At 41.3% G+C, this 23,989-nt stretch overlaps 1 protein-coding gene across 2 annotated transcripts in view; it reads left to right on the forward strand.

Annotated features, from left to right (window-relative positions):
• PIGX (phosphatidylinositol glycan anchor biosynthesis class X) overlaps nucleotides 1–23,989 on the forward strand; it is a 347,324-nt gene that overhangs the window by 227,522 nt on the left and 95,813 nt on the right. For both annotated transcript variants that reach the window (XM_033959362.1, XM_033959361.1), the window contains one exon: nucleotides 22,825–22,922. In XM_033959362.1, the coding sequence (XP_033815253.1) occupies nucleotides 22,825–22,922 (98 nt within the window). The remainder of the gene's footprint in view (nucleotides 1–22,824; nucleotides 22,923–23,989) is intronic.

Raw genomic sequence — 23,989 nt, forward strand, 5'->3', positions numbered from 1 at the left:
ATTGACCCCTATACTGAAAAAAGCTGACCTAGACCCCTCCATACCATCCAACTACCGTCCAATAGCAAATATCCCTCTCCTCACCAAACTGCTCGAGTCTATCATATCTACCCAGCTCTCTTCCTACTTAGAAAGATTCTCCATCCTCTTACCTTACCAATATGGCTTCAGACCCAACTTCTGCACTGAATCCCTATTGGCCTCTCTAATCTCTAAGGTTCAGCAACTGCATTCTCGTAACAAGTTTGCTGTCCTTCTACAATTCGACCTCTCCGCAGCTTTTGACGTTGTCCACCACGACATTCTAATTTTCCAACTCTCCGAGATAGGCATTAGCTCCATAGTTCTTGATTGGTTCTCCAAATTCTTGCGCTCCCGCTCTTACATGGTTAACATGAGCGGCACCTCATCCTCCCCCTGGACCCCGACTTGTGGTGTCCCACAAGGCTCACCCCTCTCCCCGATCCTCTTTAACATTTACATGTCCTCCCTCAAACTACTCCAACTATCCCCCCTTGAAGCTCTTTACACTTATGCTGATGACATCCTCGTCCTCCTTGAGACCGACTCGAACTTCACTAACCTCTCCACGAACATATCCTCATGCATAAAGAAGCTCCAATCCTGGGCATTCACAATGCATATGAAACTAAACGAGTCCAAAACAAAACTCCTTTGGCTCGGCCCAAAATTAGACCATCTGCCTTCCTCCATCCCATTGTCCTCCGGCCCCCCATTACAGCTTGAGTTCTCAAGCAAAGTTCTGGGTGTCACCTTAGACTCTTCTCTATCCTTCAACGAACATCTCCAATCCCTGGTGAAGAATATTCACACTTTTCACCACCACATAATACCTACTCAAGAATTGATTTCTTCCTTCTCTCCTCCTCTCTTATTCAAGACGTGACAAATACTTTCATACACCCAATAACTCTTACAGACCATGCAGCTATTTCATTACATTTATCCATTTCTGCCCCACGTAAAGAATCTCCCTCTTGGCGACTTAACAATACTTTGCTTTTAGATGAGGCAATAGTGGAAAAAATCAAATCTTTTACTACGGAATTTTTTGAAATTAACACCAAAGATCCAGAAATTTGTCCTTCTATTGTTTGGGAAGCTTACAAAGCTTCTCTCAGAGGTGAATTGATCAAACTTGCTTCCTGGAAAAAAAAACAATCCATCCAAAAAGAAAAAGAACTGGAAACCTCTATTAAAAATTTAGAACTACAACATATGTCCACCCATTTACAAGATCCATCCATGTTCCAACGTATTAAAAACTTAAAATATGAATACAATACTCTAATCTCATATACGGCCCGACGTGACATTTTCATTTCCAACTCTGGTCATTACATGGGAGATAATCTTATGGGTCGCCCTTTGGCTAGATATCTCAAAACTAAATCAAAACGCTTGCACATCTCAGCTGTTCAAGATTCATCAGGACAATTAGTTAGAACCAGATCTCTGATTTCTTCCCAATTTGAAAAGTTTTACACTACCCTATATCAATCTGAGTTTTCAGCCTCTGAAACAGATTTAGATTTGTTTCTATCCTCATTAGCTCATCCGACTATATCGGAATCTATCAAAGCAAAACTGGATGCTCCTATAACTACATCTGAGATTGAAAATGCTATAACCTCTCTACCCAATGGAAAAGCTCCGGGCCCTGATGGCTTTACTAATGAGTTTTTCAAATGCTTTCGAACCCTATTGACTCCTCAACTCCTTACATATTATGATTTCCTTCACTCCACTCCGGACAAGCAATTTAATTTCGCTGAGGCCACGATTGTAGTTATTCCCAAGCCAGACAAAGATGCTACTCTGGTTAAAAATTTTCGTCCTATCTCTCTTCTTAATTTGGACTACAAAATTATGGCTAAATTACTTGCACTAAGACTCACCACAGTGATCCCATCTCTTATACATGGAGATCAAACGGGATTCATCAAATATAGATATATAGGGGATAATCTTCGTTTATTTCACCATATCAATGCTCACACTAAATCAATGTCGGATCCTGTGATTGGTCTAGCCATTGATGCCGAGAAGGCCTTTGACCGAGTGGAATGGCCTTTCTTATTCCGAGTACTGAAATGGTATAACTTTGGTTCTTTCTTTACAGACTGGATAGAAACATTATGCAGACAACCCACAGCTCGTATCCGGATTAACAACTCTCTCTCTAATAGATTTTCCCTCCATAGAGGTACCCGTCAAGGCTGTCCCCTTTCACCACTATTATTTGATTTAGCATTGGAACCTCTATTGGTAGCTATCCGACAATGTTCCCTAATTAAAGGTATTCCCTCGTCCAGTCGAGAGATTAAACTAGCAGCTTACGCTGACGATGTTCTTCTCTTTCTCAAGGATCCTCTTGTCTCTTTACCTCATTTTATCCACATCGTCTCTCAATACTCTCAAATATCTGGATATTCTGTTAATTGGGAGAAATCAGAGATCTTTCCACTAAATGATCATAATTCCTTCTCAGATCTAGTTCATTTTCCTTTTTCATGGTCACAGGGAGCTGTAAAATATTTGGGGATTTTAATACATAAAGACCCATTACTTGCTCAGGATCTCAATATATCTAAAATCAAAAACTTGGTTTCAAGTACTACATCTCGTTGGTCCCCGCTTTATCTGTCCTGGTGGGGTAGAATAGCCTCCATTAAAATGACCTTAGCCCCACAAATTAATTATATTCTATCCATGCTTCCCCTTCTCTGCCATAAACCACTCTTCCATTGGCTTAATATGAAAATTTCTGAATTTATTTGGAACAAGAAAAAACCTTGTATCGCTCTTGCCAAGCTGAAGGCCTCTAAAATTAAAGGTGGCTTAAATTTACCTGATTTTTATTATTATTACATCGCATCCTTAGCCAAATACGGAGCTCACTGGATTGTTGACTCTTATCCACAAGATAAACCAGCATGGTTTGAAATGGAATGCTTTTTATGTGCACCACTACACATTTCTTGCTTCCTTACAGTGTCGATACCTAGACACTTGAGAAAGTATTCTTTGCTGAGTGCAACGCAACATGCTTTTCAACTATTAGACGCAGCGGCTGAGATCTCTGTTGCTGAAGGCCCACTCATGTCCCTTTGGAATAATTCTAAAATTCAAAATAAGGGTAGATCCCTTTCATGGAAGAAGTGGCAGCAGGCGGGTGTGTGGTTTGTTCATCAATTGATTTCCTCTACTTCATTTATCCCATTTGATACTTTTTGTTCTGTAAACTCACTCTCATCCTCTGTATATCCTCAATGGCTTATGCTTACTGGAATATTATCTAATGTGCAAATGCGCCCTGATTTTATGACCTCTCAACAAACTATTCGTCACTGGTCTACTTTGGCTTTACTGAAAGGTAAGGCGATATCTCTTTTTTATAGTATCTTAAGAGATCATACCTTCACCTTCACACCTCAATCCATGAACCATTGGGACTCTATTCTAAAGACCACGCTTTCTGAAATAGATTGGGAACTCTTCTGGTCATCTACAAATCGTCCTCTATTATCCTCAAGAGTTTCGCAATCGATGTTCTTTGTTATGTGGAATGCAGTATGGACTCCATTTCGAATGTGGAAAGCGAAACTGAAACAAGATCCTACCTGTTGGAACTGTTTGAAAGAGCCTGGAACTCTTGATCACATGCTTCTTCACTGCACTATGGTTCATTCCTTTTGGATTCGTATCTGGGACACCATAAAATCTATTACCAAATGTTCAGAAGCTATTTCCATAGATACAATACAATACAATACATTACAGATTTCTATTCCGCTTGTGCCTTGCGGTTCTAAGCGGATTACAAATTGGGAGACTGTATAATTTCAGGAATATTACAGTACATAGAATCAGGAATGTATCAAGTTACAATTGATTAGTCTGGAAGTTTCCAGGAGAAATTTAGAGTACATAGTAGATAAATAGTAGGTTTTTGAAGTGGGTTGTACAATGTTTAGGTAAAATTATGGTGGTGGTGTTCTTGTGTGTATTTTCTAGTGCTATGTTGAGGTTAAGATGATGGAAAGTATTTTTTGAAGAGATGAGTTTTGATTTCTTTTCGGAATTCTTTTATGTCTATTGAATTGATCAGTAGATTGGAAATGGTGGTGTCAATTTTTGCTGCCTGTGTAGCTAAAAGGCTGTCGTATAGTTTCTTGCGTCGTATACCTTTGAGAGGAGGGTAAGCGAATAGTTTTTGAGTTCTCCTTAATCTGTGAGAGAGATTACGGTGTAGTCTTTTGTTTAGGTAGCTGGGTGCTGTTCCGTGTGTTACTTTGTATAGTAGACAGTAGAATTTGAACTGGGATCTTGCTTTTATTGGTAGCCAGTGTGATTCAAGGTAAGCGTTGGTTATGTGGTCAAATTTGCTGAGGGAGTAGATGATTCTGAGGGCCGTGTTTTGAACAGTTTGTAGTTGTTTTATCATGTAGTTTGGGCATGATAGGTATAGGCTGTTGCAGTAATCTACTATGCTTAGTACTAGGGATTGTACTACTATCTTGTATTGATCTTTGATGAAGAATTTTCTTATTTTTCTTAGGTTACACCCTTGTTTTGCATTATCTAACTGTCCTAAACTTATTGACAGCTCTTATGCACATTTTGAAAAATTGGAAGTCACCCGCACTATTAGACTACACCTTCTGGTGGAACTCCTTGAGCATGTACCACAAATTCGAATCATATGCATATGAAAAGAACATGATATCCCGTTATTCTACAAATTTGATGCGAAATAAATCACCTTGGTCATTCTTAGATTCATATGTTCATTCTACCTTGTAGACACTTTTGCCTCTCTCTCTTTCTCTCTCTTTTTCTCTCTCTTTTCTTCATCTCTCTTTTTTCTTTTTACTTCATCCTCTTTGCTTCTCTATTCTCTCTATTTCTTTTCTTAGCAGTTTCAAATACTCTGAATTCTTCTTACTAATCTATTATATGCAAATGACTGCAATTATGATTTCTTTTGTTCTACATCACTATTTCTTAGTCAATTTTTATGTATTTGAACTGCTTTCTGTATATTACTTATAATATTCAATAAAATTATTGAACTAAAAAAAAAAAAAAAAGAAATGCTTCTTCAGCCTTCACATGCTAAGGAAAGTCAGACCCTATTTTCACCAAAAACACTTCGCAGTCCTAGTACAATCCATCATCCTCTCCAGATTGGATTATTGCAATTCTATCTACCTCAGCCTAACCAAGAAAAGCCTCCACAGACTTCAGCGGATTCAGAACGCCGCAGCTAAGCTTGTTTTCGCGAAAAGCAAATTTGATCACGTCTCACCACTCCTGTCTAAGCTCCATTGGCTCCCAGTAATCCCCAGGATCCACTTCAAATGTGCGTGTCTGGCCTACAAGATCCTACATGGCATCCTTCCTGCCGTTATCCCTCTATCCTGGAACTCCCCAACCCCTACTTCCTCCAGATCCTCCCAAATTTTTAAACTATCCTTCCCTTCCATAAAAGGTATTTCCCATGCAGGCAAACTTGGGTCATCCCTCCCCTTTAGAATCACTGAGATCTGGAATAACCTCACCTCCCCACTCCGAACCTCAAGCTCCCTCCAACTCTTCCACAAACACCAAACACCTATTCTCAAAACTGTAACACTTCCCCCCTCTTAGGCCTCTCACATTCCCCCTTTACACCTAACTCTTTAATCTCTCCACTGTAGTTCCTCTCTCATCCTTCTTCCTGTAAACCGTGCCGAGCTCCGCATTCGTGGAGATGGTGCGGTATATAAACCCAAGGTTTAGTTTAGTTTAGTTTAGTTTAAAGCTTTGGATTCTTGCCCAGAAATAGCTAAGAAGAAAAATTTAAAAATTTAAATTGAATCAGGTTGGGCAGACTGGATGGACCATTCGGGTCTTTATCTGCCGTCATCTACTATGTTACTATGTGTTTGTTTTTTCTTCAATAACCATTCTCTGTTGCAGTATTTTGCTCTTTTAAAAGCCTTTTTTTATAATCATTTTTGAGTAACCTCTTTTCAACAGTTTATTTCTAGCTTTTTAGAGTGATGTTTAAACATATGTATGTCAGTACAATTTCTTCTCAGTCTAATAAACTGTGAGAATGCTAGACTGCTCTTTTAAAAGCCTTTTTTATTTTTTATTATTTATTTATAGATTTTCAAATTACATTCCAAGTAATCACTTGTACAGAAAGTAAATTAGTGAAGATATGACTTATAACCAATATAAATCACAATCAAACCTATTTAAATAAAAGTTAATAAAGAAAATTATTTTCAACTAACCCAACTCAAGTTCTCAAAATATAGATCCAAGATTACAATATGTGAGCAAAAGAATATTAATGTAAGAAAACAAGTTACAGACAGAACTGAGATATTAGCAGTTTATATAAACTATAGAGCTGTTGTTGTTTTCTCTTTATCCAGTCGAGACAAAGCCAAAAAAGCAGTTAACTGTTGAGGTTCAAAAAAGATATATTTAACTGAACAGTAGCAAATAATACACTTGCAAGGATGTCTTAAGTAAAAAGTCGCTCCCAGTGAGGTGACTCCAGATTTCAATAATAGAAATTCTCTACGACGCTTTTGAGTTTCTCTAGAAAGGTCAGGAAACATTTGTATTTTACATCCAAGAAACTCTTTCTGTCTGTTTTTAAAGAAAAGTCTCAATAACCATATTTTATCTATTGCGAGAGCTACAGTCAAAATCATTGTAGAGGGTACAGCTATATCTCTATCTGATGTTTCTAAAATTTCAGAACAACAAAGAAAAATGGGGAGACCCAATGATCCACAGTGAAAACAAACCACCAATGGAAACAAAAACTGTGGATACAGATGTTCTGGAGATAATTTATTAAACACTGACATATAAACCATGGAATATGATCTTCAAACCATTCCGTTTCTGGACATTAAGATCTACAAGGACCGCTACAGCTTTAAAACAACTATCTATAGGAAACCTACAGACAAAAATACTTATCTCCATTTTTCCAGCTTTCATCAAACTCAATTAAAAAATAATCTTCCATATAGTCAATTTTTAAGATTGAAACGTTTATGTTCTGAACCTTCAGATTTTGAAAAACAATCAATTTACACTAGCAAATCATTTTACATAAAGGGGATACCCATCCAGGACAATTCATCAGGGATATCGGAGGTCTAAATTATCTCATTGTGAAGACCTACTAGACACTGGGAATAAAATCAAGAAATCTCCAGACCTGGTATGTACTATGCAGTTTTCCTATCATTCTAGAGAAATTCGCAACATTATATTTAAACACTGGCACATTCTGTCTCTACATAAATGCTTCAAGACCATCAAGCCGATTGTCGCATTCACTAGGAATAGAAATCTGTGGGATAAACTAGTACCTTCCACACTCCCACAGATTAAAACTATGCCAGCAGCATATCACGGACATTGCCTATGTGGAAAGTGCTCTGTATGTCAACACTCCATGCACATGCAGGTTTTCATACATCCCAGGACAGGCAAACAAAGATTCTTAAATTTTGACAGTGACTGTAATACAGAACAAGTCATTTACATTATAAAATGCCCATGCAATCTTTTGTACATGGGCAAAACCAAAAGGAAAGTAAAAACCCACATTATTGAACATAGAAGTTGCATTTTAAGGAATGTCACATTTGAAATTTTTCATCTACAGGACTTTTCAACAAAGCAGAGCAAAGAACTATCTTTGATATAAACATGACTTCACCAGCAGGTTTAAATACAGAGTTAGAATTGAAACATTTCTGATACGCTTCTCCCTCGTCATCCACGGGGGATACGGGCAGAGCCGGACCGCAAATGCAGAAAAAACGCGATTATCCGGCTCTGACCCACCCCCATCTCCCTGCCTCCTTCCCAGCCTTACCTGGTGGTCTAAAGTAGTGTTCTTCAACCACCGGTCCATGGACCGGTGCCGGTCCACAGAAATTTCCTGCTGGTCCACAGGGACAGCATGTGCATCAGGCCCCAAACAGTGTTCTTCAACCGCCGGTTCATGGTGCGATCGATGCGGCGTTATCTTTGAGCCAGCTCCCTCTTCCTCACTGATTCGGTGCACAAAGCCACGGGCAGTGGCTCCTACGGGCATCCTGCGCCTGAACCGGAAACCTTCTATCTGACGTTGCAACGTCAAAGGGAAGGCTTCCAGATGAGGCACGGGACGTGCAAGGTGCAATTAGTACTATTATGGGGCGGGGTCTGGGGCGGAGATTGGGTAGAGATGGGCGGGGTCTGGCCCACGACTTAGCCCAGTGTTCTTCAACCGCCGGTCCACGGTGCGATCGACGCAGCGTTATCTTTAAGCCAGCTCCCTCTTCCTCACTGATTCGGTGCACAAAACCACGGGCAGTGGCTCCTACGGGCATCCTGCGCCTGAACCGGAAACCTTCTCTCTGACGTTGCAACATCAGAGGAAAGGCTTCCAGATAAGGCACGGGACATGCAAGGTGCAATTAATACTATTATGGGGGCGGGGTCTGGGGTGGAGATTGGGTAGAGATGGGCGGGGTCTGGCTCACGACTTAGCTCCGTATTCCTCAACCGCTGGTCCATGGACCGATGCCGGTCCATAGAATAATTCTTTTATTTCTGCTAGTCCATAGCTGTAAAAAGGTTGAAAAACACTGGTCTAAAGGGCTTTCGGGACAGGAACGATCTTCCTACGCTCCTGCCCCGTGCAGATCGCCATCAGGAAATGGCTGTAGGGAGTTCCCGACGTAGTCTCGAGAGACTACGGGAACTCCCAGCAGCCATTTCCTCATGGCGATCTGCACGGGGCAGGAGCGTAGGAAGATCGCTCCTGCCCCGAAAGCCCTCTAGACCACCAGATAAGGCCGGGAAGGCAGCAGGGAGGAAAAAAAGATGGATTTTTTTTACATTAAGACTGTTTCTTTTATTTTCCCCCTCCCCAGAAAAAATCGTAGCCAATGAGGTTAAACCGAGGCGAGATTATTGCTTATTGAAAACATTTCCTTTCCAATATTAGTTTCAGGTCAATCTTTATTTAATTCTAATAGAACCTACAACTGATTCTATCACTCTCACAGTTCATGCAATAGCCCACATACATCAGAGCATACCAAGTCCTTCTACCATATAGTTCAATACTTTTGTGGTATGTCTTCAGTCTTCATCATTATTTTTGGCATAACAATTATTCACACTGATTTGTATTTTCATTTCCTTTTTTAAAAATATTGCTTTTGTTATCATTTACATTCGATTTATGTTTATCACTTTAGATAATAGATCACCCTCTCCACATGGTTTCTCCCTCCCACTCTACAACCAATAGAAGCTAGTATTTAGTATAATAATACAAGCTAGTATTTAGTTTCAGTCTCCCCACTGGATTCTCTCCTTAGCATTTTTTTGCTATTTCAGCTTGTCTGTGGTGTTCTTTGCTCACAGGGTAAGATTTTTGGACTTGTTTCATTATAATGTTTTAGCATATTATAGTTTTTTTTAGCATTTTATGTTACATTTTTAAGTTAAATCATGTGTCCAGTGGTGTTTTTATACGCTCCTTTTGGCTATCTGGTGTGTCTTGCTTCTGTTTCAGTTTTGAATTAATAGAAGTATATTTTTTAACTTAAATTCCCATCAACCTGTAAAATCAGACACATATTACGGTTTCTTCATTCTATTAACTTTTTATTCTTATGGCTTCTCTTAGGCACTTTATAGATTTCTGTGCTTAATCTTATACTCTAATACACACCATGGCACTTTTTCTTTTTGGCCTATTTTGGCACATTTTTTCTTCTCATGTCTCTTGTCGATGTTTGAAGCCTCTGTATATAGCATGATCACACTTGGCTCACTTGTTTTATCTTGCAGTTGAGTATAGACACTAATATGCATGCTCCAGATTGGCATCACAGTCACTTCTTATCTTTCCATCTCTTTATCTTTCTCTTTATTATTATTCATCATTACCTCTTCCTTTTAGGACCCCTGAGGAAGGCGTGTTCGCCAAAACACGGACCGTATAGGGTCCAGTTGGATTTTTATCACTATTTTTTATCATTGTACTTTTTTAATTGAATTTTCATGGTTTTATATGTCAGTGTTTAATAAATTATTTCCAGAACATCTGTATCCACAGTTTTTGTTTTTGTTCTAAAATTTCAGAGACATTCAGTGGTGCCTGAATCGATATTTTAGACTGCAATTGAGCCCCATCTTTATTTGGCAAGTAATACACTTGAGCAAATGGTGGTAAAGTTCCTTCTGAAACTTGCAGTATTTCAATCAGATATCTCCCCAGCATTTCCCTAGGAGTAACCGTAGTTAGTCTAGGAAAATTAATAAGTCTCAACTTGTTATTCCGAGCACAAACAACATCAACGCAGGTGCCATAAGGCGATAAAAGGAGCCAAAAGAGACTACGAGGAAAAAATAGCCAAGGAGGCGAAAAACTTCAAGCCATTCTTTCAATACATTAAGGGGAAACGACCCGCGAAGGAAGCGGTGGGCCATTGGATGACCATGGAATAAAGGGAGTACTAAAGGAAGATAAAGAAATCGCTAAAAAACTGAACACATTTTTGCATCTGTATTTACCGAAGAGGATATACGCAACATACCGGAACCCATCAGGCTCTATGCTGGAAATGAAGACGGGAAACTGACAGGGCTGACAGTCAGTCTGGAAGAGATATACAGACAGATTGATAGGCTAAAGAATGACAAATCCCCGGGACTGGATGGCATCCATCCGAGGGTCATCAAGGAACTGAAAGGGACTATAGCTGAATTGCTTCAACTAATAGCCAACCTGTCAATCAAATCGGGGAAGATTCCGGAAGACTGGAAGGTGGCAAATGTTATGCCGATCTTCAAAAAGGATTCAAGGGGAGATCTGGGAAACTACAGACCGGTGAGTCTGACCTTGGTACTGGGAAAGATGGTAGAGGCGCTGATAAAGGACTGCATCATCGATCACCTTGACGGACACGGTCTGATGAGGACCAGCCAGCACGGCTTCAGCAAAGGCAGATCTTGTCTGACAAACTTGCTGCACTTCTTTGAGGGGGTAAATAGGCGGATAGACAAGGGCAATCTAGTCGACATTGTTTATCTGGATTTTCAGAAGGCGTTCAACAAGGTTCCACATGAATGACTACTTTGGAAGATTGCGAGTCATGGAATCGAGGGTGAAATACTCACGTGGATCAAAAACTAGCTGGAGCATAGGAAACAGAGAGTGGGGATAAATGGACAATACTCGGACTGGAAGAGCATCACCAGTGGGGTGCCGCAGGGCTTGGTGCTTGGACCTGTGCTCTTCAACATCTTTATAAATGATCTGGAAATTGGTACGACGAGCGAGGTGATTAAATTTGCGGATACTAAGCAGTTCAGAGTAGTGAAGACGCAGGAGGATTGCGATGATCTGCAACGTGACATAAACATGCTTGAGAAATGGGCTGCGACATGGCAAATGAGGTGATGCATGTCGGTAACAAAAATCTCATGCACGAATACAGGATGTCTGGAGCTATATTTGGAGAGACCTCTCAGGAAAGAGAATTGGGAGTTCTGATCGATATGTCGATGAAGCCGTCTATGCAATGTGCGGTGGTGGCGAAAAGGGCGAACAGAATGCTAGGAATGATTAAAAAGGGGATCACGAACAGATCGGAAAGGGTTATCATGCCGCTCTACCAGGCCATGGTGCGCCCTCACCTGAAATACTGCGTCCAGCACTGGTTGCTGTACATGAAGAAGGACACAGTACTACTCGAAAGGGTCCAGAGAAGAGCGATTAAAATGGTTAAGGGGCTGGAGGAGTTGCCGTACAGTGAGAGATTGAAGAAATTGGGCCTCTTCTCCCTTGAAAAGAGGAGACTGAGAGGGGACTTGATCGAAACGTTCAAAATAATGAAGGGAATAGACTTAGTAGATAAAGACAGACTGTTCACCCTTTCCAAGGTAGGGAGAACGAGAGGGCACTCTCTTTTGAAAGGGGATAGATTCCATACAAACATAAGGAAATTCTTCACCCAGAGAGTGGTGGAAAACTGGAACGCTCTTCCGGAATCTGTTATAGGGGAAAACACACTTCAGGGTTTGAAAACAAAGTTGGACAAGTTCTTGCTAAACTGGAATATACGCAGATGAGGCTGGACTCATTTAGAGCACTGGTCTTTGACCTGAGGGCCACCGCGTGAGCGGACTATTGGGCAGGATGGACCACTGGTCTGACCCAGCGCGGCAATTCTTATGTTCTTAAGTGTTTCCAATTTCTTTCTAAGATTAATATTATCTTTGATTAGGGACTCTTGTACTTGTTTGACCATAAGCATATCTTGATCAAGCTTTTGAATCAAAGCCTTTGAAACAGACAGATCAGAAGTTAAATCCTTCAGCTCTCTAGAATGTTGAATCAATTTTCCCTCAATATATTGGAAATTGGGACTAATAGTTTTAGCAAAATTTGCAATCAAGTCCCATAATGAGTCTAAAGTCACTTGTGCTGGTTTCTCCCATATTGGAAACCTTTGCTGGGTGTAAAAATGCTCACCGTCCGAAAAAGAGAAGCTTTCCTGGTTTGGTTCTGGCTGGAGTCCTTCACGTCCGGTTGCTTGTCCTACCCCAGCTTCTTCCGCAGTTACTCCCTGGTCAGAGAGCACTGCTTCCTCAGTCTCCGGTGTTGTTCTTGCTGCCTCAGGGGAAAGTACCTCCCCCATCTCTGGGGTTTCCTCTGCCCCTGGAGAACTGGTAGACCGGGGTCGCGGAGGTGGAGCTCTCACGTCGGGGCTTAAGGTGGTTTCCAGCCCAGGAGAGACAACCCCGGCCTCGCTTTGTCCAGGTGCTCTCAGTGGGCTACTTTCCAACATGGATAAGCTGCCCCCTGGATCCGCCGCAACAGTTCATCGATAGAAACATAGAAAGATGACGGCAGAAAAGGGCTATAGCCCATCAAGTCTGCCCACTCTACTGACCCACCCCATTAAGTCTGAGTACTAATGACCTAGTTCCTTAACTCGACCCTCGTAAGGATCCTACTAGGGCATCCCATTTATTCTTAAAGTCAATAACGCTGGTGGCCTTGATCACCTGCTCTGGAAGCTTGTTCCAGTGATCTACAACCCTTTCTGTGAAGAAATACTTCCTTATGTCACTATCGAATTTCCCTCCTCTGAGTTTGAATGGATGCCCCCTTGTGACCGAGGGTCCCTTGAGAAAGAAGATGTCTTCTTCCACCTCGACACGTCCCGTGATGTATTTAAATGTCTCAATCATGTCCCCCCTCTCCCTGCGCTCCTCTAGAGTGTAGAGCTGCAATTTGTTTAGTCTTTCTTCGTACGAGAGACCCTTGAGCCCCGAGATCATCCTAGTGGCCATCCGCTGAACCGACTCAACTCTAAGCACATCTTTACGGTAATGTGGCCTCCAGAATTGCACACAGTACTCCAGATGAGGTCTCACCATGGTTCTGTACAGTGGCATTATGACTTCAGATTTGCGGCTAACGAAGCTTCTATTGATACATCCCATAAGTTGCCTTGCTTTGGATGAGGCCTTCTCTACTTTTTTGGCGGCCTTCATGTCTGCACTGATGATTACTCCCAAGTCTCTTTCTTCTGAAGTCCTAGCTAGTGTTTCTCCATTTAAGGTGTAAGGTTTGCATGGATTTCTGCTACCAAGATGCATAACCTTACATTTCTTAGCGTTGAAGCCCAGCTGCCATGTCGAGGACCAGTTTTCCAACGTAAGCAGATCCTGCGTCATACTATCCTGCAGATTGCTTTCACTTACTATATTACATAGTTTGGCGTCATCAGCGAATAGAGTTACTTTACCCTGAAGCCCTTGGGTCAAGTCCCTTATGAATATGTTAAAAAGGAGTGGACCCAGGACCGAGCCCTGTGGCACTCCGCTGGTCACCTCCGATGTCTCAGAGAGGGTGCCGTTGACCACCACCCTCTGACGTCTTCCACTCAGCCAATCATTGACCCATGCAATTAGTGTCTCACCTAACCCCCATTGATTTCATCTTGTTTAATAGTCTACGGTGTGGGACGCTGTCGAAAGCCTTACTGAAATCCAAGTACACTATGTCCAGAGACTCTCCCGAGTCCAGCTTTCCTGTTACCCAATCAAAGAAGCTGATAAGATTGGATTGGCATGACCTACCCCTAGTGAATGCATGTTGACTAGGATCCCTTAGATTCCCCTCATCCAAAATCGTGTCTAATTTACATTTAAGTAGTGTTTCCATGAGTTTACACACTATTGATGTGAGACTCACTGGTCTGTAATTTGCAGCCTCCGCTCTGCAACCCTTTTTGTGCAGAGGAACGACGTTAGCTGTTTTCCAGTCCAGGGGGACTCTCCCCGTACTTAGGGAGAGATTGAAGAGCATGGTTAACGGTTCCGCCAGGACATCGCACAGCTCCCTGAGCACTCGTGGGTGCAATTTGTCTGGTCCCATGGCTTTGCTCACCTTGAGTCTTGACAGTTCGCTGTAAACATCAGCTGGTGAGAACCCAAAATTCTGAAATGGGTCTTCCTTGCTTGGCTTTGCTTCCAGCTGTGGCCCGTGACCAGGTGCCTCGCAGGTAAAGACTGAGCAGAAGTAATCGTTCAGTAGTTTGGCTTTTTCAGAATCTGTTTCCACATAAATCCCATCTGCTGTTCTAAGGCGTACTATCCCGTTTGTGTTCTTCTGCCTGTCACTAATATACCTGAAGAAGGATTTGTCCCCTTTCTTAATGTTCTTTGCTAGAGTTTCTTCCACTCAAAGTTTGGCCTCCCTGACTGCTGTTTTGACCGCTGCAGACCTTGTCTTGTATTCAATGTTAGCTTCTTTCTCCCCGGTGCGTTTGTATGAAAGAAATGCTCTTTTCTTGTCCTTGACTAGGTGTGAGACCTCATCAGTGAACCAACGGGGTTTCTTCTTTCTTTGTTGTTTATTTACCGATTTTATGTAGCGGATAGTTGCTTCGTGTAGTGTCCTTTTCAGTGTTGACCACATAGCTTCCACATCATCCGAAATCACCCATGCTTGCGAAGTCAGTGCCCCGGAAATTGAGTACCTTCGTTTTTGTTTGTGATCTAGGGAAGCCCTTTCTAAGGTTGAACCATACCATGTTATGGTCACTGGTTGCCAGCGTTTCTCCCACCAAGACTTCCGTGACGCTTTCCCCGTTCGTAAGTACCAGGTCCAGGATGGCCTGGGCCCTAGTGGGCTCTAGTACCATTTGTTTGAGCTGTACTCCCTTCATGGATGTTAATATCCTCCTGCTACTACAAGTTGTTGCTGAGAATGTGTTCCAGTCTACATCAGGCATGTTGAAGTCCCCTAACAGGACAATGTCCCCCCGTAAGGTGATATTCTCAATGTCTTCAATTAATTCTGTGTCCTTGTCCTCCGATTGTCTTGGAGGTCTGTATACCACACCGAGGTATAGGCATTTCTCTCCGCCTCTGGCCAGGTTTACCCAGATGGATTCCCCAGTGTACTTGACATCTGTGATCCTAGTTGTCTTGATGTTCTCTTTGATGTAAAGTGCTACCCCACCTCCCAACTTACCCTCTCTATCTTGGCGAAGCAGGTTGTATCCTGGTATAGTTATATCCTACCCATGAGAGTCTGTGAACCATGTTTCGGATATTGCTACCATGTCTAGGTCTGCATTTACTATTTCTGTTTCTAGTTCTAGAAATTTATTCCCTAGGCTGTGTGCATTTACATACATAGCTCTCCACTCTTTGTGTCTACTAAACTCCTTTAGAGAGTTACCCATCTGAATTAGAGTGTCTCCTAGTGAATCTTTTGCAGCAAGACTTAGAAGTGGAGTTTTGGTTCACCTCATCAGGATTGTTACTTACTGCTCCGGTATATAAATGGGTACCCTCCCCCAACTTACCTAGTTTAAAGCCCTTCGAAGCAGGTGGGCTACTCGGTGTCCGAAGACGTTCTTACCTCTGTTGGTCAGGTGGAGTCCGTCTGATCCCTGGAGTCCCTGTAGTGCCTCCCCGTGATTCAGGAATCCGAAGTTCATTTCCCAGCACAATCATTGTAGCCACTCATTTGTGTTCAGAATACGTTCGTCCCTGTCTCTTCCCTTGCCCCTAACAGGAAGAATTGAAGAGAATACTACCTGTGCTCCTGTCTGCTTCAGCCTCTCCCCCAGAGCTCCGAAGTCTCTAGCTATGCCCTCCAGAGTGTTCTTGGCAGTGTCATTCATTCCGACGTGGATGAGCAGCATTGGGAAGTGGTCCTCGGGCCTGAGAAGCCTATCAAGACAGGCTGTCACATCTCGTATTCTGGCTCCAGGCAGACAGCAGACCTCCCTTGACTGCATATCTGGTCTGCCTATTGGTCCCTCGGTGCCCCTCAACATGGAGTCCCCGATGACTATTACTCTGCGCTTCCTTTGGGGATGTCGATCAGATGTCCCCGGAACTGGAGTCGTGTGATGGACGTCTTCCTGATTCTCGTCGGCCGTTCCTTCCTGTAAGATCTGGAATCTGTTCCTCAGGGTGAGTTGTGGGGTTGATGTGAAGCTACCCTGTGTACGAGAAAGAGAAGAAGATGAAACTAAATAAGGGGGGGTCTTCTGCGCTTGCCTGTGGAGGAATTTACTAGCTGCCATGAGTTGGCGTCTCCGGCCATCTCCTGCACCCCAATCGTTGGTCTCAAAGCTGAAGGTTTGGGCATCTCGAGGATGGACTCGTCGTGCGCCGGCACGGTGATGTGGGACAGCTCCTGGACGACCTCATCGATGAATGCCTCATCCTCTCGGATGCTCCGCAAGCGTTTCACCTCCTCCCTTAGGTTCCATAGTTCCTGCAAGATGTCACCGTCCAGATGTTCCACCTCCTCTGTCTGCGTAGAGACTGTGGTATACTGCTGGGGGAAGGCCTCGTTCTGCACAGCGACCTCTGTCCACCGTCTCAGGTCCTCCTCTGTCTGAGCGCAGGCCGTGACCATCCCCTTCAACCCCTCGGTGACAGGAATGCTGTTCTTGATGGTAGTCTTAACGCTTCTTGTTCTCCCTGCCATATCCAAGTTGGATAAATAAAAAGAGAAATTAGAAAAGTCTGCCTAAGGTCAGTGTGAGTGACTGTGTCGGGCTGCCTTCTATATAGTTAGAGAGGTCTGCCTGTTTGTCAGAGTATTTTTGCCTACTTGTAAGTGAACCTGCTTGTGAGTGTGTGTTGCCTGCTTCTAAATGATCCTGTTTGTTAGTGTTTTAGCCTGCTTGAGAGTGAGCCTGCTTGTTAGAGTGTTATTGCCTACCTTTAAGTGAGTCTGCTTGTTAAAGTGTTTGGCCTGCTTGTTAGTGTTTTTGCCTGCTTGTGAGTGTGTTTGGCCTGCTTGTGAGTGTGTTTAGCCTGCTTGTGAGTGTGTTTAGCCTGCTTGTGAGTGTGTTTGGCCTGCTTGTGAGTGTGTTTAGCCTGCTTGTGAGTGTGTTTGGCCTGCTTGTTAGTGTGTTTAGCCTGCTTGTTAGTGGGTAAGAGGGGACCTCTTTCTGCCCTAAGGTGTCCTGTAGTCTGCCCTCTGGCTCTTCTTAAGGCTCTTCGCAAAGTCGCTCTCGCTAAGGCTCGCGCCTTTGCCGCTCGCCTTCACCGCGCGCTGAACGGCTGCGCGCCGTTGGCTCGCGCCCTTTTATGGGGGGAGATCGGGTGTGTGACGTCGGGGGGTGGGCGGAGCTACTGCCTGCTGCTTCCCCTCTCCGAGTCTCGATCGCCTCCCACTCTCCTGCTACAGATCGCTGTTCACCTCTCTTCTCCCCTGTCCAGCGATCTCTGCCTCCCAACTGCCTTTCTCTCCTCTCCGCTCCCCGTGTGCAGCTTGCTCTGCCTCCCGACTACTTTTTCCTCTCCTCGCAGCTATCTCAGCCCCAGCCTTACAAGCACCCGCTCTCTCTGCTCACCGCTCTCCCTCCACGTGCTTATATCTCTCCTCTGCTGATTTAGCTTTGTGGACCCTCCGTTGGCTCGCGCCCTTTTATGGGGGGAGATTGGGTGTGTGACGTCGGGGGGTGGGCGGAGCTACTGCCTGCATCTTCCCCTCTCCGAGTCTCGATCGCCTCCCACTCTCCTGCTACAGATCGCTGTTCACCTCTCTTCTCCCCTGTCCAGCGATCTCTGCCTCCCAACTGCCTTTCTCTCCTCTCCGCTCCCCGTGTGCAGCTTGCTCTGCCTCCCGACTACTTTTTCCTCTTCTCGCAGCTATCTCAGCCCCAGCCTTACAAGCACCCGCTCTCTCTTCGGCATTGTAAAGTAAATTGGGCCGCTAAGCCGCGAAATCTAAAAGAAAAGGTAAGCTGAATGGAGCGGTCAGAAGCGTTGCTCTCAGAGCATCTGTACCGCGGCCATCTTGGATCGCTCCACTAATGGCATAAAAAAAGCCTTTTTTTATAATCATTTTTGAGTAACCTCTTTTCAACAGTTTCATTTCTAGCTTTTTAGAGTGATGTTTAAACATATGTATGTCAGTACAATTTTTCCTCAGTCTAATAAACTGTGAGAATGCTAGACTGCCTTTTAATCTTTTTGGATGATTTCTATCAGAAGCCAATAAGGTATTCTTATCAGTCTCTTTTATACTTTATACACATCTGTTTTAAACATCCCCGCTTCTTGCATATTGAAAATGGTCCTCCATGTCTCTCCCTACCAGTTTGGAGGCACAAACAATATACTGTAAGTCTGCCGAACTTTACAATATTTAGATTATAAAATTCTTTAATTTATATATGTAGGTGCATAAAGTATGTTAACATTTACATGATAAATAGTATATAGAAAAAGAATTGGTACAATTTTTCTTGCTAAACCCACACCAGGAATTTTGTAGGTTTCTTTGAAATTATTTCATGGTTTATGATTTTGAAGTATTTACAGTTTTTTGATTGGTTTTTGAATTTTTGAGGTGGGTTTTCTTATATATAAAAACAGGATAGTGAAAGATGTATATCAACAGTATCAAAACATGTACTACAACAAGTTGATAATTAGAAATCTACCTTAAAGGAGGAAAAGATCTCAGATTTACCACATAGGGAACATGTATATTTTCTCCCTATAATATTGTGGCATATGGTTTCTTTCATTGATCAAAAACCTCCTGTGGAAGTACTAATTTATTTTTAATTTTTATATATCATTTTTTAACTTTTAATTTTTAAATCTATAACCAAAACGTGGAATGAGACTTACTAATAGCATTAAATTTTTTGACGATATTTTCATGTTATGGGGAGGAACTCTAACAGAGTTAAATCAATTCTACACTTGGTTGGGGACTTGTGACATACATATTCAATTTACTTTAAAGTCTTCAACTGAGAATATTCAATTTGTAGATGTTGATATTTTCTTGGATATTCATAAGAACTTTTCTACTAAAGTACATATCAAACCAACGGATCGCAATACTTTCCTGCAATTCGATAGTAGTCATTCAAGGAAATTAAAAGAAAGTCTCCCCTTTTCACAAATGGTCAGGATCAGAAGAAATTGCTCATCCCTCACAGATTTCAATGCACAATCGAAAGATTTATCATCCAAACTTGCATCAAGAGGTTATCCCAAAACAATATTACATCGAGCTCGTAAACGTGCCAAGTATTTAAATCGTGAACATTTGTTACATCAACTTAAGCGTACTTCTTCAAAAGATCAAGATGAAGATCAACTTACGTTTATTACCAGATATTGTTCCAGGAGTAAGATAGCTGTTGACATCATGAGAAGAAATTGGGAGATCATTAATTTACATCCTTGCTTTGAAAACAGCAAGTTGCGAATTGCGTTTTCTAGAAATCAGAATTTAAAAGAAATCCTCAGTCCATCCTCTACATCAATCAAGCGTCCAGTTAAAGACATTGTTTTAGGACATTATAAGTGCGGCAGTTGCAGTATTTGTAACATTACTAAAGAATGTAAGGAATTCATTAATCCTCAAGATCACAAGAAATACACCTTAAGACACTTTACCAACTGTAAAACTACTTTTGTTGTGTATTTAATCATTTGCCCGTGTGACAAATTTTATGTTGGCATGACGTCCCGCGATTTAAGAACACGCATGCGCGAACATAAATCAAACTTAAAATTGGATCGGTGCTCCAAAGTTATTGTAGAGCACTGTCAGTCTAAATCCCATTCTTTCAACGATTTGTGTTGCTTTGTTATTGATATAGAACCTAAGTTAGTAAGGGGTGGAGATCGTTTAGGACGTCTGAAACAACGTGAATCGAGGTGGATATTTAGATTAAATAGTGTTCACCCACACGGTTTAAACACCAAAGTAGAATGGTCTAGTTTCATTTAAGTTTATTTCCATTTTGGATGGTTCTCCTTAATGTCTGACATAAATACTTCACGTTGCTCAAATTAGTCACTACGATACTGTGAGACACCTTTATATTTAAATATTTAAAAATTGCGCAAGAGCATTTTAAAACTACGTCATGCTTTTTTAGATTCAACGCGCATGTGCAAGCTTTCTTGTGGATAAAAGCGCCATTTTATGTATCACTAAATGTGAACTGAATCGATTTATCGCAGGCACAAAGTAAGTTCTGTGTGACTATAAGAGCACTTTATGTGATTAAGAATGATTCTTAACTATTTCTAAATGTATTTATATTTTAGTTTGTTTCCTGATGAAGCCCCCTTAGGATGAAACAGGGCCCGTTGAGCAGATAGTGAAGCGATGTGAAGTGTTGCTTTACAAGTGCTGTTTCCAACTCAATGATTGTTTGAGTGACTTCAAGAGCACGTTGCACTTTACCAGTCTTTTGCTTCCTTTTGAGATAAGTGCTGTTTTTTTTTGCTAGTCTGATTTGTTAGATCTCGGCAGCTTTGAGCATTTGCACTTTAAGGTTTTTTCTAATGTGCAATATTTTTCAACTTAGGCATTCAGCACTTTACTTTGGAGTACCTTAATCTGAAGCACTTTCATCTACAGCACTCAAGCACTTTAATCTTGTGTTCACAGTTGCTTCCATAAATGCAGAGGCAGATAAGTAACTTTTTTTGCACTTTATTAAGTCTTGAAAAATTTAATGCTATTAGTAAGTCTCATTCCACGTTTTGGTTATAGATTTAAAAATTAAAAGCTAAAAAATTATATATAAAAATTAAAAATAAATTAGTACTTTCCACAGGAGGTTTTTGATCAATGAAAGAAACCATATGCCACAATATTATAGGGAGAAAATATACATGTTCCCTATGTGGTAAATCTGAGATCTTTTCCTCCTTTAAGATAGATTTCTAATTATCAACTTGTTGTAGTACATGTTTTCTTATATATATCCTTATATTTTTCTTGTACCCACTAAGGATGCACGTTTGCACTTTATATTTACTTATTAGAGTTTTTCAAATACAACATAAGGGTATCATGATGTACGGGGCAGGATTTATTTAGACCTTTGGTCCAGTGCTAGTCACTCATAAATATCTGCTTGGGGCTTTCTGGTTACCCGCAGTGAAAACTGAGCCCATACTGAGACCCTTTTACTCATCTATTTATTTAATTGTTGATGTTCATTCAATTCATTGAATTGAGGTGCAACTATTTTCCTGGTGTGAGTTTAGCAAGAAAAATTGTACCAATTCTTTTTCTATATAGTTTATATATTATTGGTATTTATATTTTTGGTTTTGTGAAGCCTATTCGGTAAACATTTACATGAGCCAGGAAGCTAGTGTAAGTGCCAATTCATACTTGTATGTGTCAAAACACATCATAAACATGGAAAAAATTCCATGAGTCATGCTCAGCATGCTTTGCTCTTCTTGTTATTTTTAATTATACTCATATAACCCCAGTGTTGAAACATTTGCATTGGTTACCTATGCAGCAGAGAGTACAGTTTAAGATTCTTTCAATCATACAGCAAATTTTATATCACATTTCTCCAATGGTACTAAAGGGTTGTTGTTTCTTTTAATCTATCAATCCAGAAAATGTTTGAGATCTGAAAATAGTATGAGACTGAGTTTGGAGGGTAAGATGTTAGTCTCTCATGTTAAGATTGGGGCAACAATGCTGTCTGTGGCTGGTGCCAAGCTCTGGAATGCACTGCCTGGTATTCTGCGATTCTGTGAAAGGAGAATGAATTTTTTATTTTTAGTTCAAACTTTTTATTGAGTAATTATTTTAGCTAAACATAAGAAAACAAAACAAATCCACAATATCAAAATGTAACAATATCTGATATATCTGATCAGACACAATATAATGAATATCTCAAATTAATTTTAAGAAAATGTTGAAAACACAATTATTTGTCAGTGCCTTCCTGTGCTAATGCTTTCCTGTCCTGTAAATGATTTTATGGGATCTTGTGTTTCCATTTTGTAGGATGAATTTAAAATATTTTAATAATGATACTGTTAGTTAATGTGTTTGTCTTGTTGAAACATGTTTAGCATTTATTAAATATGTATGCATGTAATTTTGTCAACCGCATAGTTATTATGCGGTATATAAATTTTGGTATATAAAATTTAAATAAATAAATCTAACTTTATCTAAGCCTCTCTTATTCACTCCATAAACCTTTTTACCAATCCTTCTAAGAAAAAATAGAGCTCTTTACAGAAGAAGAGGCTGTGAATCTGTTGGCCTTAATGAATCTGTTGGTTGTGGCTGTGAATCTGTTGGTTAGTTGGTGTTTGTCTGTTGTCTTCTCTTCATTTGGTACTTTGAAAATGGAACATTTTTAAGTGGCCTAAAACAGAAATCTACTGAGAATGTTGAGCATTCCCTTCCTTCTGCTTCTCCTGCAGATCTTCTTTTAGAGATGTGCCAAGGGTATCCAGAAGATGCTCCCTGTTCAGTGAGGGATACCTCTACCTGTCGCTGGACAGATGTGATGTTTAAGCCTGTGAGTATGTTATTATGTACCCTGAAACCAGATTTTACACCTTGGGTACGAGAACTGATTTTCAATATTATCTTGTAATAATGGGAAATGTGTAATTAAGTTACACTTAAACATATTATTTCCATGTGGAGATAGAAACCAGATTTTACACCTTGGGTACGAGAACTGATTTTCAATATTATCTTGTAATAATGGGAAATGTGTAATTAAGTTACACTTAAACATATTATTTCCATGTGGAGATATGGAATTTTTGTCTTCAGACAGTGAAATATATATGCGAAATCAGACTTCATGTTCCAGCAACACATAACCAATGTTTGATTATAGAATTCTAGTTTACATGCACAGGGGTCGGTGCTGGGACCGCTCCTGTTCAATATATTTATTAACAACCTGGAGGCGGGAACAAAATGTGAGGTTATTAAATTTGTGGATGACACCAAACTCTGCAGCAGGGTTAGAACCGCGGAAGACTGCGAAGACCTGCAAAGGGACCTAACGAAGCTGGAAGAGTGGCAATTGAGCTTTAACATAGAGAAATGCAAGGTCATGCATGTAGGGAGAAAGAACCCGATGTTCAGCTACAAAATGGGGGGATCATTGCTAGGGGTAAGCAACCTTGAAAGAGACCTTGGGGTGATGGTGGACACAACATTGAAAGCATCAGCACAGTCTGCGACAGCCGCAAAGAAAGCGAACAGAATGTTGAGTATCATTAAAAAGGGTATCATGACCAGGACGAAGGAGTCATCCTGCCGCTGTATCGTGCAATGGTGCGCCCACATCTGGAGTACTGTGTCCAGTACTGGTCGCCGTACCTCAAGAAGGACATGGCAGTACTTGAGGGAGTCCAGAGAACTGATAAAAGGTATGGAAAACTTTTCATACGCTTACAGGTTGGAAATGCTGGGGCTATTCTCCCTGGAAAAGCGGAGACTTAGAGGAGACATGATAGAATCCTTCAAAATCCTGAAGGGCATAGAGAAGGTAGACAGGGACAGATTCTTCAGACTGTGGGGAAGTACAAGTACAAGGGGGCACTCGGAGAAATTGAAAGGGGACAG

The sequence above is a fragment of the Geotrypetes seraphini genome, chromosome 9 (assembly GCF_902459505.1).
Source record: "Geotrypetes seraphini chromosome 9, aGeoSer1.1, whole genome shotgun sequence".
Taxonomy (NCBI): Eukaryota; Metazoa; Chordata; class Amphibia; order Gymnophiona; family Dermophiidae; genus Geotrypetes; species Geotrypetes seraphini.